The sequence below is a fragment of the Rhinolophus hipposideros genome, assembly GCF_964194185.1.
Source record: "Rhinolophus hipposideros genome assembly, chromosome: 21".
NCBI classification, from domain to species: Eukaryota; Metazoa; Chordata; class Mammalia; order Chiroptera; family Rhinolophidae; genus Rhinolophus; species Rhinolophus hipposideros.
Genome location: NC_138067.1, coordinates 46208962 through 46229971, shown reverse-complemented (window position 1 = coordinate 46229971; position 21010 = coordinate 46208962). Strand labels below are relative to the sequence as shown.

The following is a 21010-nucleotide window of genomic DNA, read 5'->3' as shown; positions in this document are numbered from 1 at the left end:
AGCCGAGGTCCCCGCTGTTTCAGTGCATGTAAAGGCATCACCAAGAGGGCAGTATGATCTGAAGAAAGGGATGGAAAAACACGTGTCAGAGTAGGAGTTTTCTATCACTGAATGCCGCATGTGGCAGGGGCAGCAGGCACCCATCTTTTCACATGGGGAGGTCTCCCCGTGTGTGGTTGTGGCACAAAAAGGAGGGGGTATGTTGATAAACCGCATATTTTCAGCTTTTTAGATAGATCTGTAAAGACACTTGTTGTCTGAGGATGAAGCCCAGAAGAGGAGGAATAGCAAAGAGTGTTCAGCAATGACTCTTCCTCAGGTTAAGTCATATCCTGGGATGGTGGTTGTGTTTGTCCTTCCTGAGATGCTCTTTGACTTGCTGATCTTCTCTGACTCTGAATTGTCCTGCCTGACATGTTTATTCACACACAACCTGGGCCTTCCTTCAGTCCCTCCCACCTCTAGTTAGATTCCATCTCACCATGACCCAGTGACATGGGAGTTGTGAAGAGGCTGCACGTGCCCTTGGATTGGAGACAGGGTGGGGGCTCCATGGCATCAGAGTGGTTGGGCAACAGGGATTGTTCAGGGGCCACATCTGGATGTACTGTCTCCTCTCTGTCAACCAGGGTAAAGGAAGATGCTCATAGAAGTCATGTATTGATATACATGAATGCCTGATAAGTTCTGGAATAGGGACCAATAGGTGGAAATCTTTTAGACTGATTTTATAATACATTTGTGTAGTCACACAGCAACCTAGCATTCTGTCCTTCCCAGTCTTTCCTTAGTGGAAGATGACCCTGCGAGATTGTCCCTCATTGGGGTTGAATTTATGTTACCCTAAGTCTCCATGTTTGGTCCTTGTAAGCAGGGTCTGCAGTCAAAGATGAGTAAGTTTCCTCATGGGAGGAACGACTTAAGCCAGACGGGACCCCCCTAGGACCCCCATGAGCTAATGTAAAGTTAGGAGGTAGCTGTGCCCCTCCTCTTCTGAGAAGCTGCTGACACATGCCTCAACTATTGTCCTTTACCCTCTGGTGTAATGGACCCATTAGAACAATAGCATCTCGCTCCTCCTGTTTGGCTCATGGGATAATCTTATCTTGTGAGACTTATTCCCCCAGGGATGGTATGCACCACACCTTGGTCATTTGGGGGATGTTATGCATCGGTTGCTTTGGGACGATTATGGGATTTGGAATGAATGATTATTGTATGGTGCAAGAGTTTCGCAGACCCTGCCCCTCCCTAATCAGGTGATTTCTATTGTAAAAAATCAATAAATACCCATGGTGACCCGATTCGGGGCTCCAGTCTTTTAAGGCTATGAGTCCCTTGGTCCTCTGTGGTTTAACTGTATTTGAGTCTTTGTCTCTTTATTATAGTTTAACCCTCGCCGCCTCCCTCGCCTTCCCACAGCTTGTGTTGTGCAGGTCTCAACATCTGGCGCCCAACGTGGGGCACGAGGAGAGAAGAATGACTAAGAGTCGTAGGGTCTGCAGATACGGTTGAAGGGTCTCTGAGTATCCGCTGTGCAGCAACTACCTGGTAAGGAGGTGGTTTTATGGACTTAGAGAAATTAAACCAAGGTAAATCAGAGGAATGAACAGAGACAGCACTAACATTTTCGTGTGAAAGAGTGAGTGTGTGTGTGAATGCTTATAGTCCCACGATCTTCGTGATTACGGGGTTTGAGTGAGCTCGTCACCGCGGTTCCGTCACACCGTCATAAGACATAACAGCGACTCGGGTGTCCCCCCCCCCCCCCCGACCTGGACTGGGGTTTATACGGTCGCGCCTTTAGTCAAGATGGTTGCTAAGTCTCCACAAGGGGAACGGCCAGCCGAGCATCTGAGTGGACATTGAGTGAAAGTCCTTTCTTTTCTTTCCTGTTCCTTAAACTAACATGGGTAATTCGGAAAGCAAGTATAGACCTTGCATTAGTTTGCTTAAGCAGTTCCTCAAAAAGGGAAAGTATAAAACCTCAGAGAGAAAATTAGGAGAACTTCTTAAAGTCATTGAGACTCATTGTTCCTGGTTTCCCAGCCTAGGAACTTTAGATTTAGATAAGTGGGATACAGTTGGCCAAGATCTCCGTGATCTACATGCCAATGGGACGTCTTTCCCTGGCTCAATTTGGGAGACATTCGTGCAGGTCCGATCAGTTCTGGAACCGCTCCAAACAGATTCAGAAGAAGAGAGGGAAGATAGAGAAGACAACGGAGATTCACCAATAAGAATAAGAAAGGAGTTAAATGAGGACGAGAAATCAGAGTCAAATTCTACAATTATTACTAGAAATCTTTACCCTGATCTAGGGGAGTGCCTTAAGGAGGAATTCCCTCCTCCTCCTCTAAGTTATTGGCCTCCACCACCGCCTTGCGGAGACCAGGTGTGGAATCCTCCCAAAGTTTCTTATAATTCTAACAATGCTCTTACAAAGAAACCTCCTCAGATAACAGCCAAACAATTTAGTTTTAAATTGTCAGCTTTAGAGCAAGGCATACATCAGGCAAAACTGGAAGGAGATAAAGATGCTCTCAATTGTCCTGTGATCTTTAGACAAGTTAGACAGCCTGATGCTAATCACCCTGATGGGGTCCATGAAGCAGTTTATGAGCCTTTTCCTTTTAAATTACTCAAAGAACTAAAACAGGCAGTATTGCAGTTTGGGACTACTTCTCCCTATACTGTAGGCCTTCTTAAAGGCATTGCCGATGGCAATAGAATGATTCCAGCAGATTGGAATGCTTTGGTTCAGACATGTCTCACTCCTTCTCAATTCCTCCAATTTAAAACCTGGTGGATTGAAGGAGCGGAGAATAAGGAAAGACAAAATCTGGCTCGTAATGTAAACATTACAGCTGATCAGTTGTTAGGAAAAGGATTTTGGGCTACAACTCATAATCAGTTAGATAAGGAAGGAATGGCTGTTGAACAATTGAGACAAGTCTGCTTAACAGCATGGGAAAAAATTGAGGTAGAGGGCAAAACCCATTCCTCTTTTCAAAAAATTCTTCAAGGACCTCAAGAGCCTTATGCCGATTTTTTGGCGCGCCTGCAGGAAGCTATTAATAAACAGATAAATAATCCTGTAGCTGCTGATGTCATCTTACAAATTGTGGCTTTTGAAAATGCTAACAAAGATTGTCAGAGAGTTATTGGAGCTCAAAAAGGAAAGACAGATGCCATGGGCTATTTACGCTTGTGTCAAGAAGTAGGGACGGAAGATCATAAGGCAGCACTGTTAGCTAACGCAATTACAGGAGCCTTTCGAAAGAAAGACCAATTTTCTGGCACTTGCCATAATTGTGGAAAAACAGGACATACTAAAAAGAATTGCAGAGTTAAAAATAAAAATAATTCTCAGCCACAACAGCCTGGGTTATGTCCCTGCTGTCAAAAAGGAAATAATTGGGCTTCAGTATGTAGATCTAAATATCATAAGGATGGTACCCTGCTTCAGGGAAACAGGAAGCAGGGCCAGCCCCAGGCCCAGACAACAACCGGGGCATTTGTGAGCCAGCCAATCCTTCAATTGGGGATGTTTGCCAACCCAGCGATACCACAGAATTATCAATCGGTACCGCCCCCTCAGAATTATCAGTTGAGCAATTGGTTTCTGCCACTGAAGAAAGTGCCACAGTCGATGTTTGTACAGCTCAGGACATTTTATTACTTCCTGGAGAGACGCCTCTCCGTGTGCCTTCAGGCATAATTGGACCAATTCCTAAAAATACAGTTGGACTTCTCCTTGGTCGTTCAAGCTTAACATCAAAAGGAGTTACAGTCCACACTGGAATAATAGACCCAGATTTTAAAGGGGAAATTTAAATTGTTATGTCCTCCACAGTTCCTTGGTCAGCTAAAAAAGGAGAGAGGGTCGCTCAGCTTCTTTTGATTCCTTATGTTCCACCTAATTTACGGGGAACTCAAAAGAGGACTGGAGGATTTGGAAGTACCGGCTCTGCAGGTACATTCCTGGCAGAAAAAATTTCTAATATTCGACCCTTGTGTCATGTTAAACTTTAAGATAGAAAATTTTTAGGACTTATGGATACTGGTGCTGATATTTCCATAATCTGTTCTCAAGATTGGCCTGCTAATTGGCCTACCCAACAGGCTGACATTAATGTCGGGGTAGGTGAAATCAAAAAATTACTCCAAAGTACTCATATCCTCCCGGCCCTTAAGCCGGAAGGACAAAAGGGATTTTTGCAGCCATATGTTGCTGATATTCCAGTAAGTTTGTGGGGTAGAGATTTGCTTTTCCAATGGAGAGCTGAGATTGTAATTCCCCCTGGACAGTATAGCCCACAAAGTCAAAAAATAATGAAACAAATGGGACACAAAATAGGACAAGGTTTGGGTAAATTTAATCAAGGTATTACCCAGCCCCTCCAGCCTGCATTACAGGTGGGACGGGAAGGATTAGGATTTCATTCACAAGACCAACAGCCTTTTTGTTGGGGGCCACTGTCGATGAGCTAAAAACTCCTTTGGCTCTTAAATGAATTAGTGATAAGCCTCACTGGATTGAACAGTGGCCCCTTTCTAAAGAGAAATTAGAGGCATTAACAGAGTTAGTACAAATTCAGTTAGAACAAGATCATATAGAGTCTTCCACCAGTCCGTGGAATTCTCCTGTGTTTGTTATAAAAAAAGAGATCAGGAAAATGGAGAATGCTCACAGATTTATGAGTAGTTAACTCTTTAATTGAGCCTATGGGTCCACTTCAACCTGGACTCCCTCAACCATCTATGATTCCAAAACATTGGCCAGTAGTAGTTATAGATCTACAGGATTGCTTTTATTCCATTCCTTTGCATCCTGAGGATTGCCCTAGATTTGCATTTTCAGTACCCTCTTTAAATAATAAAGAGCCAATTAAGAGATATCAGTGGAAGGTACTCGCTCAGGGCATGCTAAAGAGTCCCACAATTTGTCAATTTTATGTGGCTAGAGCTGTTTCTCCAGTTAGAAAAAAATTTCCAAACTGTTATATCATTCATTATATGGATGATATTCTCTGTGCTGCAGCCTCTCCAGAAGTTTTAGCCTATTGTTTTAAAATATTACAAGAACAACTTGAATTAGCTGGACTTTGTATTGCTCCTGATAAGATTCAGACCACTAATCCTATAAAATATCTTGGAGCTATTCTGGATAGACAGACAATCAGACCTCAAAAGGTACAAATTAGAAGAGATCAGATCTCTACTTTAAATGATTTACAGAAGTTGTTGGGAGATATTAATTGGCTACGTCCCACTCTGGGAATCCCAACCTATGCGCTCAGTAATTTGTTTGGTCTTTTGCGGGGTCCTTCTCAATTAGATAGTCCCCGTACTCTGACTCCTCAAGCATGTCAGGAGTTAGAATTGGTGGAAAAGAAAATTTAGAAAGCACAGATTCAGCGCATAGATCCATTACAGCCTTTGCAGATTTTAATTGTTCCCACTCCTCATTCACCAACAGCGGTCATTATTCAACAAGAGAACCTAGTAGAGAGGTTGTTTTTACCTAATAATTTTGTCAATTATTAGGTATTATTAGGTATTATTATTAGGTATTATTAGGTATTATTGGGTATTATTATTAGGTATTAAGCTCTGTTAATTTCAGAGCTTGTCTCACGAGCTCGCACCAGAGTTCTTCATTTAAATGGAATTTAGGCTAATAAGATAGTAGTTCCATTTAAAAAACAACAAATCCTACATTTAAATACTCATTCTGAGATCTGGCAAGTTGCTATTTGTGGATATTTTGGAATAATTGATAATCATTATCCAAAAAATAAATTGTTCCAATTTTTGTTAAAATTGTTAAAAACTAGAAGGAAAAACAGTTTTCACTGATGGATCTAGTAATGGCAAAGCTGCAATTGTTAGTGAGGTAGATCAACAAGTCATTCAGACTAATTGCACCTCTGCACAAAGAGCAGAGCTAGTCGCAGTTTTAACTGCCTTGCAAGATCACAGTGAACCATTAAATATTGTCTTTGATTCAGCTTATGTAGTACATACAGTACAAAACATTGAGACGGTGCTTCTGTCTAATAACTCAAACCCGTCTCTCCAGTTTCTTTTTAATCAACTCCAACAAATTGTCAGAAACCGACAACATCCATTTTTCATTACTCATATACGCACCCACACAACCCTACCGGGACCATTGACACGTGGCAGTGCTGTTGCTGATTCATTGGTTGCTAATATGTTAGTTACTGAGGCAACCGAGTTTCATTCTTTAACCCATACAAATCCTGCTGGCCTTTGAGCTCGTTTTCCTATCACCTACAAACAGGCTAAACATATAATTCAAACTCGCCCGGCTTGTCAGATTCTTAATGCTCCTCAAGAGTGCCCTGAAGGGGTTAATCCCCGAAGCTTAGTTCCAAATGATATTTGGCAGATGGATATAACCCATGTTCCTTCATTTGGACGATTGTCATTTGTTCATGTTACAATCGACACATCTTCGGGTTTCATCACAGCCCCCGCTCAGAGAGGGAAACGGCTGGACATTCTTGTAGACATTTGCTTGTCTGCTTTTCAATTATGAGACTTCCTAAGGCCATTAAGACAGATAATGGCCCGGCTTATACTACTAACAAGTTCACAAAGTTCTGTGAACAGTGGAAAATTAGCCATACCACCAGGATTCCTTCTAATCCCCAAGGACAAGCCATTGCAGAACGTGCTAATTGTACTTTTAAAAAACAATTACAAAAACAAAAAGGGGAGACAAGGATCCTCCGCAGGTGCATTTCGCCAAAGCTATGTTTACTTTAAATTTTTTGAATTTTTCCAGCTCTAGTAACAACACAGAGCCACACCTTGGACATACAGCTGCAGAAAGACATTTTAATAATCTCCACAGCCCTAAAGCTTTGGAGGATGTGCCCATTTGGTGGAAGGATATTCAAACAAATCAGTGGCAGTTAGGGACTCTGTTAACATGGGGACGAGGATTCGCTTGTATTTCTCCAGGACCAAAAGAATGTCCTTTGTGGGTACCTGGCCGGTGCATCAAGCCATACCATGGAGTCTGGCCCCCTGCCCAATGTGACCATCACTCGCCGGACCGGATCACCACCGATTGCCCAGGTGTATGTGTAAGAGTAGGTTAGCATAAGAAAGGAAGCCATTTTCTGGACAGCCTTAACAGGGTGTGGACCAGATGTCCTGTCTAAAAAGAGCTTATCTTGTTAACTGCCGACTGGGTGGGGTACAAGCCAGCTTATCTTGTCAAACCCCCAGAATGTGGTACAAACCCATGATATGTATACTCTTTGAAGCTATGGAAAATTACTGGATGCTTTAAAAATGCTATATAAACCCTTGGCTTGGAGTGCTCGGGGTCCTTGTTGAAACCCGCTGCGTTGGGCAGATACTCGGACCCCAGCTAGCTGGAAATAAACCTCGCTGTGTGACTTGCATTATTGCGTGTGTCCTCTGTCCAATTGAGGGGTGGTCGATTCTAGACCTTAACATTTGGGGGCTCGTCCGGGATCCCCCCCCCCAAGGTAACAGACGACTCCCAATACCGAGGTTTACATAGGAACCGCGGTAGGAAGTTTGGCCACCTCCAAGAGGAGAGGACTGAAACAGGTCCTCGACCGGAGAGACTGAAACAGGTCTCTGCCCGGTCCCAATTGAGAATTCTCACGGGAAGGAAGGAGCGGGTTATGACCCTGGAGGCTCCATTACTGGAAGTTGTGGGAGACGTCCCCGACGAGAAGGTGGCCCAGCGACGTCGGAAGTGGAAGCCGTTTGGACGGGCCCTGGGTAAGGATCCTGAGTGTGGTGTGACTGGTGTGATTGAAATGGCACCTGTGAATGTGGTGTGGTTGACCTGCCGGTGGGTGTTGAAAAGTCCTGTGCGAAGTTGTGTATTTGCTGGCATTGTGTCTTTCGTCTTTTCTTGGTTTCTCTTTGTGATAATTATGGGACAGGCTCAGGTAACACCTAAGACCCTGCTCCTGAAGCACTTTCCTGAAATTCATGCCAAGGCTCGTAATGTAGCATGGAAGTGAAGAAAGGTAAGTTTGATACCTTCTGCTCTGCAGAATGGCCCACTTTTAAGGTGGGCTGGCCCCCCCCAGGGGACCTTTTCCCTAGACATTATTAAAAAGTTCCAAAATATTATTAATCGGCCCGGCACGCAGGGCCATCTGGACTGGCCATCAGGAGAGCCCTACCTCCTGGCTGAAACCCTTTATCCCCGAAAGGCCAGAGGATCCCCCTAAGGTCTTGACCGTTTCTGAACCCTCCCACCAACCAGCGGCGCCTACGGTCGGCCCGAAACCCCTGGAGAAGCCGACCCAAAGACCCATCCTGCAGGAAGGGTCAAACATATATCCCTCCCTGATAGACCTAGATCTTGAAGAGACCTCCCCTCCCTACGCGCCTGTGGCGCCGCTCCAGCCTGAGGTGGCCGCCCCTCCCGCATCTCCTCACTCGACCGCCTCCCCATCGGCTCTCTTGGCTCCCCCTGCCCCAGCCGAGGGACCAGCAAGGGGATTGAGGCCCCATAGGCACCGGGAGGAGACCCCGGAGGAGGAACTGTCCTCATCCACCTCCACTGGGGCGCCGATTCTCCCCATGCGAGCACTAGGAGGGACTAGTCCAGATGGGGAGCGAGCCTACCAGTATTGGCCCTTTTCAAGCAGTACAACTGGAAGGCCCAAAAACCTCCTTTCTCTAAGGACCCGAGGGGTCTAACTAACCTAGGACTTATTCACGACCGAGGAGCGCGAGCGGATCCTCACTGAGGCCAGAAAGAATGTCCCCGGTGACAACGGGCGGTCAACAACCTTGCTGAACCTGGTCGACGAGGGCTTTCCCTTGAATAGACCGGATTGGGACTTTGGGAACGCAGAAGGTAGGGAACGTCTTTGAGTCTACCGCCAGAGTCTTATGGCAGGTCTCCGAGTGGCGGCACGCCACCCCACCAATTTGGCTAAGGTAAAAGCTGTGATGCAAGGGGAAAATGAAAGCCCGGCCGTGTTTTTAGAATGCCTCTATGATGCTTATAGACAGTACACCCCATTAGGCCCCCTAGCAGAGGAGAATCAGCCAGCCGTAATTATGTCCTTTATAAACCAGGCTGCCCCAGATATTAGGACGAAGTTGTATAAGCAGGAGGGACTGGGAGAGATGACCATTCGGGATTTAATGAAAGTAGCGAAGAGAGTCTTCAACACTCGAGAGACTCCTGAAGAAAGAGAGGAAAGACAGAGAGCATCAGAGTAGGGAAAACAGGAGGCAGCAGAAGGAGATGGCCAAGATCTTACTGGCAGGCGTGCAGGGCACAGCCAGGGTGGGACCGAGTCCAGCCGGACCAGCCCGACCTCGGAGACCGCGGCCCAGACTAGATAGGGGACAGTGTGCAAACTGCAAAGAATATGGACGTTGGAAGAGGGAGTGCCCCAAGCGCCAGGACCAGACCTGGCAGGAAGCTCGGGTTCTGCTGGCAGGAATGGACAGTGACTAGGGGAGACGGTACTCGCATCCCCTCCCCGAGTCTTGGGTAACTGTGTATGTGAAGGGGAAGCCAGTAGGATTCATGGTGGACACAGGAGCCCAGTACTTAGTTTTGAACAAGTCTACGGAGCCCTTATCTCAGAAACCCACTTTGGTGCAAGGAGCAACTGGGTCCAAGGCTTATCGGTGGACCAGTAGGCGCCAGGTGGACTTAGGCCGCCACCAAGTAACCCACTCCTTCCTGGTTATCCCTGAATGCCCTGCCCCTTTGTTGGGGGTGCAACCTCCTGACTAAGATCAGGGCCCAGATCCACTTTGGGCCTCAGATCCATTTGAGTTGGATGGCATCAAGGTAATGGATGGCCAGGGACAGCCCCTCCATGTTTTAACCCTGTCTCTTGCGGATGAACATCGCCTGTTCACCCTGCAGGACAGCTCCTACAACCCTCCCTCTACAGAGTGGCCTCGTGACATGCTTTATTGGCTTAGAACGTACCCTCAGGCGTGGGCAGAGATAGCGGGTGTGGGTTGGGTGGCCCGCCGAGCACCGGTGGTGGTCGAACTCAAAGCCTTGGCCCAGCCTATCCGGGTCAGACAGTACCCCTTGTCCACCGAGGTGCGGAAAGAGATTACCCCACACATCAACCACCTACTAGAAGCTGGGATACTGAAACCCTGCCACTCTGCCTGGAACACCCCACTTCTCCCCGTTAAGAAACCAGGGGGAAAGTTTATAGGCCAGTCCAGGACTTGAGGGAAGTGAATAAGAGGGTCGAAGACATCCACTCCACGGTCCCCAACCCTTATACCTTGCTAAGTCGCTTGCCCCCTTCACGCGTTCGGTATACCACCCTAGACCTAAAGGATGCATTTTTTAGCATAGCCCTGGCACTCAGCAGCCAACACATTTTGCCTTCGAATGGCATGATGGCAATACGGGAACCCCCGGGCAGTTGACCTGGACTAGACTACCACAAAACTTCAAAAACTCTCCTCGGGATTTGGACTCGTTCCGCCGGAGCCATGATTCAGTTCCGCTCCTGCAGTATGTAGATGACTTGCTTCTGGCGGCCCCCTCCGAAGCCAAATGCCGACAGGCCACTGGAGACCTCCTCCAGGAGCTGGGGCGGTTGGGCTATCGGGCCAGTGCAAAGAAGGCTCAAATATGCAGGCAAACAGTCACCTACCTGGGATATACACTGAAAGAAGGAACCAGATGGCTGACAGAGGCCATAAAAGAGATTATTCTTAGACTTCCAGTCCCCACCTCAGCCCCAGAGGTCCGCGAGTTTTTAGGGACGGCAGGCTACTGCCGGCTGTGGAGTCTGAGGTATGCTGAGCTAGCGAAGCCTCTGTATGAGGCAACCAAGGATAAGGCCCCCTGGGCCTGGGAGCCGGACCAACAGAAGGCCTTTGACGAACTCAAGGCCGCTCTCTTGAGAGCCCCAGCCCTGGCATTGCCAGACCCCCTGAAGCCCTTCACTCTCTTTGTTGATGAGAGGAGGGGGATAGCGAAAGGGGTGCTGATGCAGCGTCTGGGGCCCTGGAAACGTCCGGTTGCCTATTTATCCAAGAAGTTAGATCCAGTTGCAGCAGGATGGCCCCCGTGCCTAAGGATCATCGCGGCAGTAGCCCTAATGGTGAAGGATGCAGATAAACTCACTTTCGGGCAACATTTGAAGGTGGTGACCCCCCAGGCGATCTAGGGGGTCCTGAAGTATCCCCCTGGTAGGTGGATGACCAATGCCCGCCTAACCCATTACCAAGGACTCCTGCTATATGCACCCCGGATCGTCTTCGCCGAACCTACTGCTCTGAATCCAGCCACCCTGCTGCCGACCCTGGATCTGGAAGCCCCCCTGCATGATTGCCAGGAGATCAAGGCAGAAGTCACCCAGGTGCGCCCCGACCTCCAGGACGCTGCCCTTCCTAACAGTGAGTTGGTATGGTACACTGATGGAAGCAGCTTCATTATGGACGGGGTGCGGAGGGTGGGCGCGGTGGTGGTAGACCAGAGTGGGAGTATCATTTGGAGTGGCCCTGCTTCTCCCGGGGACCTCCTCCCAGGAGGCCGAACTGATCGCGCTGGCGGAGGCGCTAGAACGGGCCGAGGGGAGACAAGTGACTGTCTATACCGATAGCCGCTACACTTTCGGCACTGTCCATGTGCACGGCGCTATCTACCGGGAGAGAGGCTTTGTTACAGCAGAAGGAAAGGTTCTTCGCAATCTCCCAGAGATACAGAGACTGCTGGCGGCCGTGCAAAAACCTCGGGCAGTTGCAATTGTCCATGTCCCTGGGCACCTGTCTGCCCGGACCCCGGAGGCTGAAGGAAACCGGCGGGCGGATAAAGCTGCCAAGACAGCAGCAGTAGCTTCATCAGCTTTGGCACTCACCCTGCCCGCATGTGAGCTCCCGCGCCTGCCCCCGCGACCTGACTATACTCCGGAAGACCTGCAGTGGATTCGGAACCACCACTGCCCAGAGCCTGATCAACATGGGTGGTGTCGGGATGAAGAGGGAAGATTGATACTGCTGGCAAAACTAGGATTGTTTCTCCTTTCCAACCTGTACCAAGCCACCCACTTAGGAAAAAAGAAGTTGCTGATGATTCTCGAGTCCGCCCGCCTCCGGTTCCCCCGACAAACAGCTCAGATCCAGGAGATCGTGGATCAGTGCGTTGGGTGCCAGGCTATGAAACTCAGTAGGAAGGGACCCCTACATACAGGTACAAGGGTACGGGGGAGAGCGCCGGGACAGTGTTGGGAGGTGGATTTTACTGAGGTAAAGCCTGGGAAGTATGGGTATAAGTACTTGCTAGTAATGGTTGACACGTTTTCAGGCTGGGTGGAAACTTCCCCACAAAACGGGAGACTGCCCAGGTTGTTGCTAAGGCATTGCTAAAGGAAATTATTCCCAGATATGGGATACCTGAGGTTTTGGGTTCTGATAACAGCCCAGCTTTCATCAGTAAAGTCCTACAGGGACTGGCCCGAGCGATGGGGACCTATTGGAAGTTACATTGTGAATATAATCCCCAGAGCTCAGGGCAGGTAGAGAGAATGAATCGGACCCTAAAAGAGACTTTGTCTAGATTGGCCATCGAGACTGGCGGGGATTGGGTGACCCTCTTACCCTATGCCATCTTCCAGGTTCAGAACTCACCATGTGTACATGGATTGACACCCTTTGAAATTCTGTATGGGGCACCACCCCCCATTATTGTTCGTACTCTACCAGATCAGGACCCCAATGTGGCCCCAAATTATCTGGCCAGTTTGAGGGCCCTGCAGGAGGTTCAGTATGAGATATGGCCCCTAGTGCATTCCCTGTATGAGACCAAGGACGCACCGGACCCGGAACATGGCATTGTTCCAGGGGATTGAGTATGGGTGAGAAGACACAGGTCCAGGACCCTGGAAGAAAGGTGAAAAGGTCCTTATATGGTTCTTCTGGTTACTCCCACTGCCTTAAAGGTTGACGGCATTGGGCCTTGGGTCCATCACTCTCACGTATGCCAAGCCAGTCAGCTGGAGCAGACACAAGCTGGGGAGCGGACCATGCGGCGACACCCTGATAACCCTCTGAAGCTGCAGCTCTCCCGACCTCGGGGAAGCGCCTCGCCCCCTGCCTCGCTCAATGATGAAGTGGCTGCTAGCCCTGACTCTGCTCAACATCTGGATAAGGAGCCGCACGGGGACCATAACATTTGGGGGCTCGGAGACCAATGCCCATCGGCCTTATAAACAGACATGGATCCTGACCGGTGGAGACTGGTGCAACTCTCAGCGAAACCACCCGCGTGGCCCCACTGTCCACGTGGTGGCCAGACCTATACTTCTGCTTCAGAAATATCAACCCTGAATACAGGTCCACGGCACCCAATTTAGCCCATAGCTATGGATTTTATGCCTGTCCAGAACATTCTAAGGACCGACATGGTGGGGGGTCCAATATTCTTTCTGTAAAAAAATGGGACTGTGTCACCTCTAATGACGGAGATTAGAAATGGTCGGTATCACGACCTAACTCCCTCAAATTTGCCTTTGTTAACAAGGGGAACTGTATGTCGTGTTAGGAAAAGAGTGCTGCTTTTATGCTGACCATATTAGTATAGTAAAAGAATCCATAACAAAGGTGAGAGAAGGGTTAGCCAAGAGAAAACGGGAGAGGGAAGCTCAGGAGAACTGGTTTGAGGCTTGGTTTAATAGGTCCCCCTGGTTCACCACCTTAGTTTCTACCTTGGTTGGCCCGTTTGTTTTGCTTGTGCTTATTTTAACCTTTGGCCCTTGCATTTTAAACAAGCCTATTAATTTTGTGAAAGATCGTATTAATACCGTCCAGCTCATGGTCCTAAGACAACAGTATGAGAGATTGCCTGCCCCTGAGGGCCTCTACGATCGGCCGGTGCATGAGCAAGATTCCTCATTATAAACAACAAAAGGGGGGAATGTAAGAGTAGGTTAGCATAAGAAAGGAAGCTATTTTCTGGACAGTCTTAACAGGGTGTGGACTAGATGTCCTGTCTGAAAAGAGCTTATCTTGTTAACTGCCGACTGGGTGGGGTACAAGCCAGCTTATCTTGTCAAACCCCCAGGATGTGGTACAAACCCATGATATGTATACTCTTTGAAGCTATGGAAAATTACTGGATGCTTTAAAAATGCTATATAAACCCTTGGCTTGGAGTGCTTGGGGTCCTTGTTGAAACCCGCTGCATTGGGCAGATACTCGGACCCCAGCTAGCTGGAAATAAACCTCGCTGTGTGACTTGCATTATTGCGTGTGTCCTCTGTCCAATTGAGGGGTGGTCGATTCTAGACCTTAACATATGCCACTCATTGGTACGTGCAGCCGAGCGACCTGTACCGCTGGATGAACCGCTTCATGGGACCTCGCTATCAAGCTCCAGTTCCCCAGAAGATCTACCCGTCGAGTCAGCTGTACCCGGTGCCGGCGCCTCCACCCAGCCCGGTGATGCTGTCACCTGAGTTTCCTTGCCCTTCCCCACGAGCTAAGAAGTTGTCCCGGGAGGCAGAGAAAAATTTAGATTTGGAACAACTCCTGAGAACAGCCACCAATATGCTTATTTCCATGTTGGCTATTCTCCTAGCAGTAAGTTATTTTCCCTTGGGTGCTTAAGCAGATAATTTTACATATTGGGCTTATATTCCCAATCCTCCATTACTGACACCTGTGACTTGGAATGATGATCCTCCTTTAGTTTATATAAATGACAGCTCCTGGTTTCCAGGACCAGAGGATCAAAGGGGACCAGAATTTCCTAATAAAGAAGGCAGAGAATTTAATCTTTCTAGTACTCAGTTTTGGGATTTATTTATCCCCCTCTCTGCATTGGCCCTATTCCTCCCTGTATTCCAATTTCAGATCAAGTTTGGGTAATTCCAAGAGGAGAAGGAAATGACTCCTATAAAGATTTGTTTATGCTTTCAGGAAAAGGATTTCAGACAGAAGGGTTGAGTACCCACCTTTTTCCTCCTTACCTCCATTCTTGTCCTCAGGACAAGTGGGTTTGACACTCACTCCCGCATTCATTGGGAAGAATGCAGGGGAAGTTTAGGTAGAGTGTTAACTCGTTCCTCTTTAGGTACAATTGTTGATTGGGGACCTTTTGGTATTGCTATGCATACTTGTTCCCAAGGAAGATGTTCTGATCCTCAATCTCTCAAAGGTAAATTAGTGTTGGGAGATTTTCCTAAAATTATTAAATCTCCATTTAATTTGTCCATTTATTGGATAGATAAAGTTCTGGCCCCGCCTCAGTTAAAAATGATTACTTCTATTCGGGGTCCACTTCAAAAGACCTTGTGGAAAGTAGCCTTAGCTTTAGGTCCAATAAAAATTTGGAATGGAAATTTAACCAAAGATAATGATTTACAATATACCTTCAGATTTGAAGGGACACAGATGCTTAAGTTACAAGTGTGTCTTAAAATTCCTTATTTTTTTTAGTAGGAAAATTTACTATAGAAAATTCTCTTAGTATTGTTGAATGTTCTCAGTGTCGTTTGTATACCTGTATCGATTCTTCAATTTATAATTTTTCTGTAGATAATGTTATGATTTTAAGAAAAAGACGTGGTCTGTGGATTCCTGTCCAAGCCCCTAGGGTGTGGGAGGGCTCTCCCACCATTCATATTGTTCTTCAGTTGCTTCAAAAATTGTTCATAGAACCAAAAGATTTATTGGATTGTTAATTGCTGCTATTATGGGAATAATTGCTGTAACCACTGTTGCTGCTATCTCTGGTGTTGCTCTTCACCAAACTGTTCAAACCACTGAATTTGTACAAAAGTGGCATGAAAATGCTAGTAAAACTTAGAATCAACAAGTTAAGATAGATCAGGAGATTAATGTTAGATTAACTGATTTAGAAACAACTGTTGTTTTTCTTGGTGATCAATTGGAAAATTTGCGTACTATGATTACTCTTAAATGTGATTGGAATGTTTCCACTTATTGTGTAACCCCATTTGCTTATAATCAAACACGCACCACTTGGAAAGAAGTTCGAGCTCACCTTTTACGACATATGCCTAATCTCACCGTAGATATTGTTCAGTTACAACAGGAAGTTGATCAAATGTCTAGTGCTAAGCTTCAGCTTTTACCAGAAGAAGATATCCTGTCTGCTGCTGCAGAGGGACTCTCCACCCTAAACACTGTTAAATGGATAAAAAATTTGGGTGGTGGTGGGTTTATTGGTGCTATTGTAATACTGATTGCTGTATTTTGTTTATTTTGTTTAGTCCTCGGATGCGGACAAGCCTCCCTCCGAAGGGCGTTAAATAAAGGAACAGCACGGTCTGTGTATCTCGCACTACAAAAACAAGGGGGTGGTGTAGTCACACAGCAACCTAGCAGTCTGTCTTCCCCAGTCTTTCCTTAGTGGAAGATGACCCTGCGAGATTGTCCCTCATTGGGATTGAATTTATGTTACCCTAAGTCTCCATGTTTGGTCCTTGTAAGCAGGGTCTGCAGTCAAAGACGAGTAAGTTTCCTCATGGGAGGAACGACTTAAGCCAGACGGGACCCCCCTAGGACTCCCATGAGCTAATGTAAAGTTAGGAGGTAGCTGTGCCTCTCCTCTTCTGAGAAGCTGCTGACCCATGCCTCAACTATTGTCCTTTACCCTCTGGTGTAATGGACCCATTAGAACAATAGCATCTCGCTCCTCCTGTTTGGCTCATGGGATAATCTTATCTTGTGAGACTTATTCCCCCAGGGATGGCATGCACCACACCTTGGTCATTTAGGGGATGTTATGCATCGGTTGCTTTGGTACGATTATGGGATTTGGAATGAATGATTATTGTACGGTGCAAGAGTTTCGCAGACCCTGCCCCGAATCAGGTGATTTCTATTGTAAAAAATCAATAAATACCCACGGTGACCCGATTTGGGGCTCCAGTCTCTTAAGGCTGTGAGTCCCTTGGTCCTCTGTGGTTTAACTGTATTTGAGTCTTTGTCTCTTTATTATAGTTTAACCCTCGCCGCCTCCCTCGCCTTCCCACGGCTTGTGTTGTGCACGTCGCAACACATTTGAAGCTAAATGAGTGAGTCAGGGCTTCAAAATCGTAATGATTGGGAATGAACTGGGAAGTTCACAGACTTCAGTGACAAAGGGTGTTTTATTTCATCATCTATTTAAAAAGAAATCCACCATAATGTCTGACAGTTGCAGATTCTTCAGATCATTTTTCTCACATCCATTTCTCGAGGGTAGTAGCATTTTCACCCTGTGGATTGTATCCTTTGACACATGGAAGTTTCTATGTTTGATGCAGGTAAGTTTCCAGCTTCACTCTTTTGCATGTAGATATCCAGTTTTCCCCACACCATTAGTTGAAGGGACTGAGCTTTCTCCATTGGGTAGTCTTGGTGTCCTTGTGGAAAATCATTTGGCATCTCTGCAAGGGCTTATTTCAGGGCATTCCCCCTTCTTTTTTTTTTTTTTGGACTAAGATCTACTATTTATTGGGCAAATTTGCAAAGCACTGTGCAACACATCACATACATTATGTCAATTATTTCTCATGGGAGCCCTGTGAGGTAGGCATTGCGTCCAGCTCTTAGACAATAAAGCAGTTTCAGAAAAATAAGCCGTGTGCCTATGATCACACCGCTAGGGAGACGCCAAACCGTAACATGATGCTAAGTTGTCCCACACACCAGGATGAACTGACGGGGACAAAACTTCTCTCCATGTGTGAGAGATCCACGCTTTCAAAGAGAAGCAGAATCACTTCATTTTATAATCACATATAGTATCAGTGTCATCGCTGTCTGAAAAAAGGTGTCTCTAAATAATTCTTCCAGTTTACTGATTCTGCTCAAGTCTTCAGAAATGGCATTCTCAGTGAAGCTGCCCAAGCTCTCTGAAACAAAACATGCAATGAAATGGGACTTCCCCTATAATTAGTGCAAATTACACTTTGGAAACTAGTTTACAGCAATACCTTGAAGAGATACATCCAATAACATTAAGTTCAAGGATATCACTATAACAGCAGAAGACAGGAAACATCAGGAACTCATTAAGTAAATTACGGTGTATTCATTCAGTAGAATCTTATGCAGCCAAAAAAGGAAAAAGTTTCCTTGCTCCTTACATACCTTTTTCCATTAAAAAAAAAAAAAAAGGCCAGGGCAAACTCTGTATAATTTGTTATCGTTTGTGTAAAAACGCTTTGCACATGTTTGTTTAGGCACAGAATCTTTCTCAAAAGTCTACGGTAAACTGCTGACAGTGCCCGCTTCCAGAAAGATGAACTCAGAGCTAGGGATAGGAGAGGCCCTTTGTTCTAAATCACTTTTGTATCTTGACCCATGGGACAAGTGATGTATTCAAACATTTTTGTTTAATTTTAGAAAATGGAATACTGATTATGCATTTGACAAATTACAGCGGTAATTTCTAATTGCAGAAGAAAAACAAAATATTTTCTTTGGAGAACCCCTATAAAGTTATAAGGTACGTTTTTTCAACATAAAAAGGCATAAAATTTCATTTATAGACAATTTGTCATTTACCCATCATGTAATGTCAAATGTACCTGTAATCCCTTAAAATAAGTATGATTCTTTTCAGGTAAAAGCCACATCGAATACTACAGTATTAAGGAAACACAAGCATACTAGACTCTGAATTCTACAATTCAGCGTCAAAGGCCATTATTTTACATATTTAATTCTCCAGCTCCTGATGGGGTTCTCAGAATACAGTTTCTCAGTTAATGAGTAGCAAATTGATTTGCTGTTTAAACTGGCAACTATGGAGTTATATATGTCAGTTATACTGACAACAGTGTAAAATAAAACGATAATTCACCAAAAACTGGCTTCTAGATTTTAATTTTAATTACCTTGAAACAACATAATTTAGTACCAAATGTTTAAACACCCATTATAATTGCTAAACTGAAATTATTTATATCTGATCAGCTATACAAAACTCATCGATTTGTCTTTTGAAAAAAGGCAGCAGGGGCCGGCCCGGTGGCGCAGGCGGTTAGAGCTCCATGCTCCTAACTCCGAAGGCTGCCGGTTCGATTCCCACATGGGCCAGTGGGCTCTCAACAACAAAAAAAAAAAAAAAAAAAAAAAAAAAAAAAAGGCAGCAGAAATCCCAAAGAATAAGGGAGAGACGGCTAATTAAAGGTCATGTTTACTAATCTAGCACCATAATTCCAGTCTTAGGACCTCTCAAGCGGCTGGAAGGAGGAAGGGAGCAGGAGAGGATGTTAGAAAAGTCAGGATAGTTCTTAACTTGTGGCCGCATTTGCGCTCTAAGGCAACGAAGGGTCTGAGACTGGAAAGAAACACAAAAGCTTTTGGTTTGGATGGTAAAGGAGGCCCTCGAGAAGAGCAGACTCAGTGTGCGGGCATCCTGGAGGAAGTGCTGGAGGTGGCCTCATGAACTAGGGGGTTTCTTCTTCGCATCCAAATCCTTTTTAATGTCTTCAAGTTTTTTAGCCAGGTTTGGTATGTCATAATTCTGAGCCAGATACATTCCAACCAGGTTGCCAAAAGTAAATCCAAGCAGGAACTGGAGCATGATGTCTGGCGAGGGAGCGAAGCGCGGTGGACGCTCCTTGGGCCGTTCCTACCCAGCCTCCCCCGGCGCGAGGGGCCGAACCGGCCGTCGGCTTCCGGGTCACGCCCCGCCCTCCTCGTCTCGGCCGGAAGCCGCTAGCGGCGTCCCGGCTCCCCCTGGCGGAGCCAGGGCATTCTCTTTTGTTCCATTGGTTTATGTATCTGGATTAATGCCATTGTCATACCAACCTGATGATGTTTGCTTTGTAATATGTTTTTCAACGGAAAACAGTGTAGCCTCCAACTTCTTCTGTTTCAACAGTGGGTAGGCTCTCCTGGATCCCTTTTCCTTGATTTTTTAAATGAATTCTAGTGTGTTTCTTTCTATTTCCTTTGGAATTAGAAATTCCAAAATTGCCTTTGGAATTTTAATAGGGATTCTATCGAATCTGTAGAACACTTTGGGTAGCATGGGTCTTTGGACAATATTCAGTATTGCAATCCATGAGTTAGGGATGTTTTTCTATTTATTTGTATCTTTGATTTATTAGCATTGTTCTGTAGTTTTCAGGTATAAGTTTTCAAAGTTCTTGGCTGCTTTTATTCCTACATATTTTATCCTTTCCAATGCTGTGGTAAGTAGGATTGTTTTCTGTTGCGACCTGCACAACACAAGCCATGGGAAGGCGAGGGAGGCGGTGAGTGTTAAACTATAATAAAGACACAAAGAGTCAAACACAGTTAAACCACAGAAGACCAAGGGACTCACAGCCTTAAGAGACAGGAGCTCCGAATCGGGTCACCGTGGGTATATATTGATTTTTTACAATAGAAATCACCTGATTAGGGGCAGGGTCTGCGAAACTCTTGCACTGTACAATAATCATTCATTCCAAATCCCATAATCGTCCCAAAGCAACCGATGCATACCATCCCCCAAATGACCAAGGTGCGGTGTATACAATCCCTGGGGGAACAAGTCTCACAAGATAAGATTATCCCATGAGCCAAACAGGAGGGGCGAGATGCTATTATTCTAATGGGTCCATTACACCTGAGGGTAAAGGACAATAGTTGAGGCATGGGTCAGCAGCTTCTCAGAAGAGGAGGGGCACAGCTACCTCTTAACTTTACATTAGCTCATGGGGGTCCTAGGGGGGTCCTGTCTGGCTTAAGTCGTTCCTCCCATGAGGAAACTTACTCGTCTTTGACTGCAGACCCTGCTTACAAGGACCAAACATGGAGACTTAGAGTAGCATAAACTCAACCCCAATGAGGTACAATCCCGCAGGGTCACCTTTCCCTAAGGAAAGATTGGAGGGGACAGAATGCTAGGTTGCTGTGTGACTACAGTTTTCTGAAGTTTCTTTTTTGAATGTTTATTGCCACATTCCTAAAATAGTTCCCTAGTTATAACATATGTGTGTGCATATGTATGCATGTGTGTTTATGGTTTTCTACA

General features: G+C 46.0%; 2 protein-coding genes across 2 annotated transcripts; one reads left to right on the top strand and one right to left on the bottom strand.

Annotated features, from left to right (window-relative positions):
* Positions 1-1909: 1909 nt before the first annotated feature.
* LOC308489930 (endogenous retrovirus group K member 10 Gag polyprotein-like) lies at positions 1910-3721 on the top strand (the record flags this gene model as incomplete). The annotated part of the gene is made up of 1 exon (XM_081031545.1): positions 1910-3721. One exon carries the CDS (start codon positions 1910-1912, stop codon positions 3719-3721), a length of 1812 nt encoding a protein of 603 aa, XP_080887671.1.
* A 15570-nt stretch (positions 3722-19291) lies between these two features.
* LOC308489564 (short transmembrane mitochondrial protein 1) lies at positions 19292-19609 on the bottom strand. The gene has a single exon (XM_081030893.1). It carries the CDS (start codon positions 19568-19570, stop codon positions 19427-19429), a length of 144 nt encoding a protein of 47 aa, XP_080887019.1. The 5' UTR covers positions 19571-19609; the 3' UTR covers positions 19292-19426.
* Between the last annotated feature and the right edge of the window lie 1401 nt (positions 19610-21010).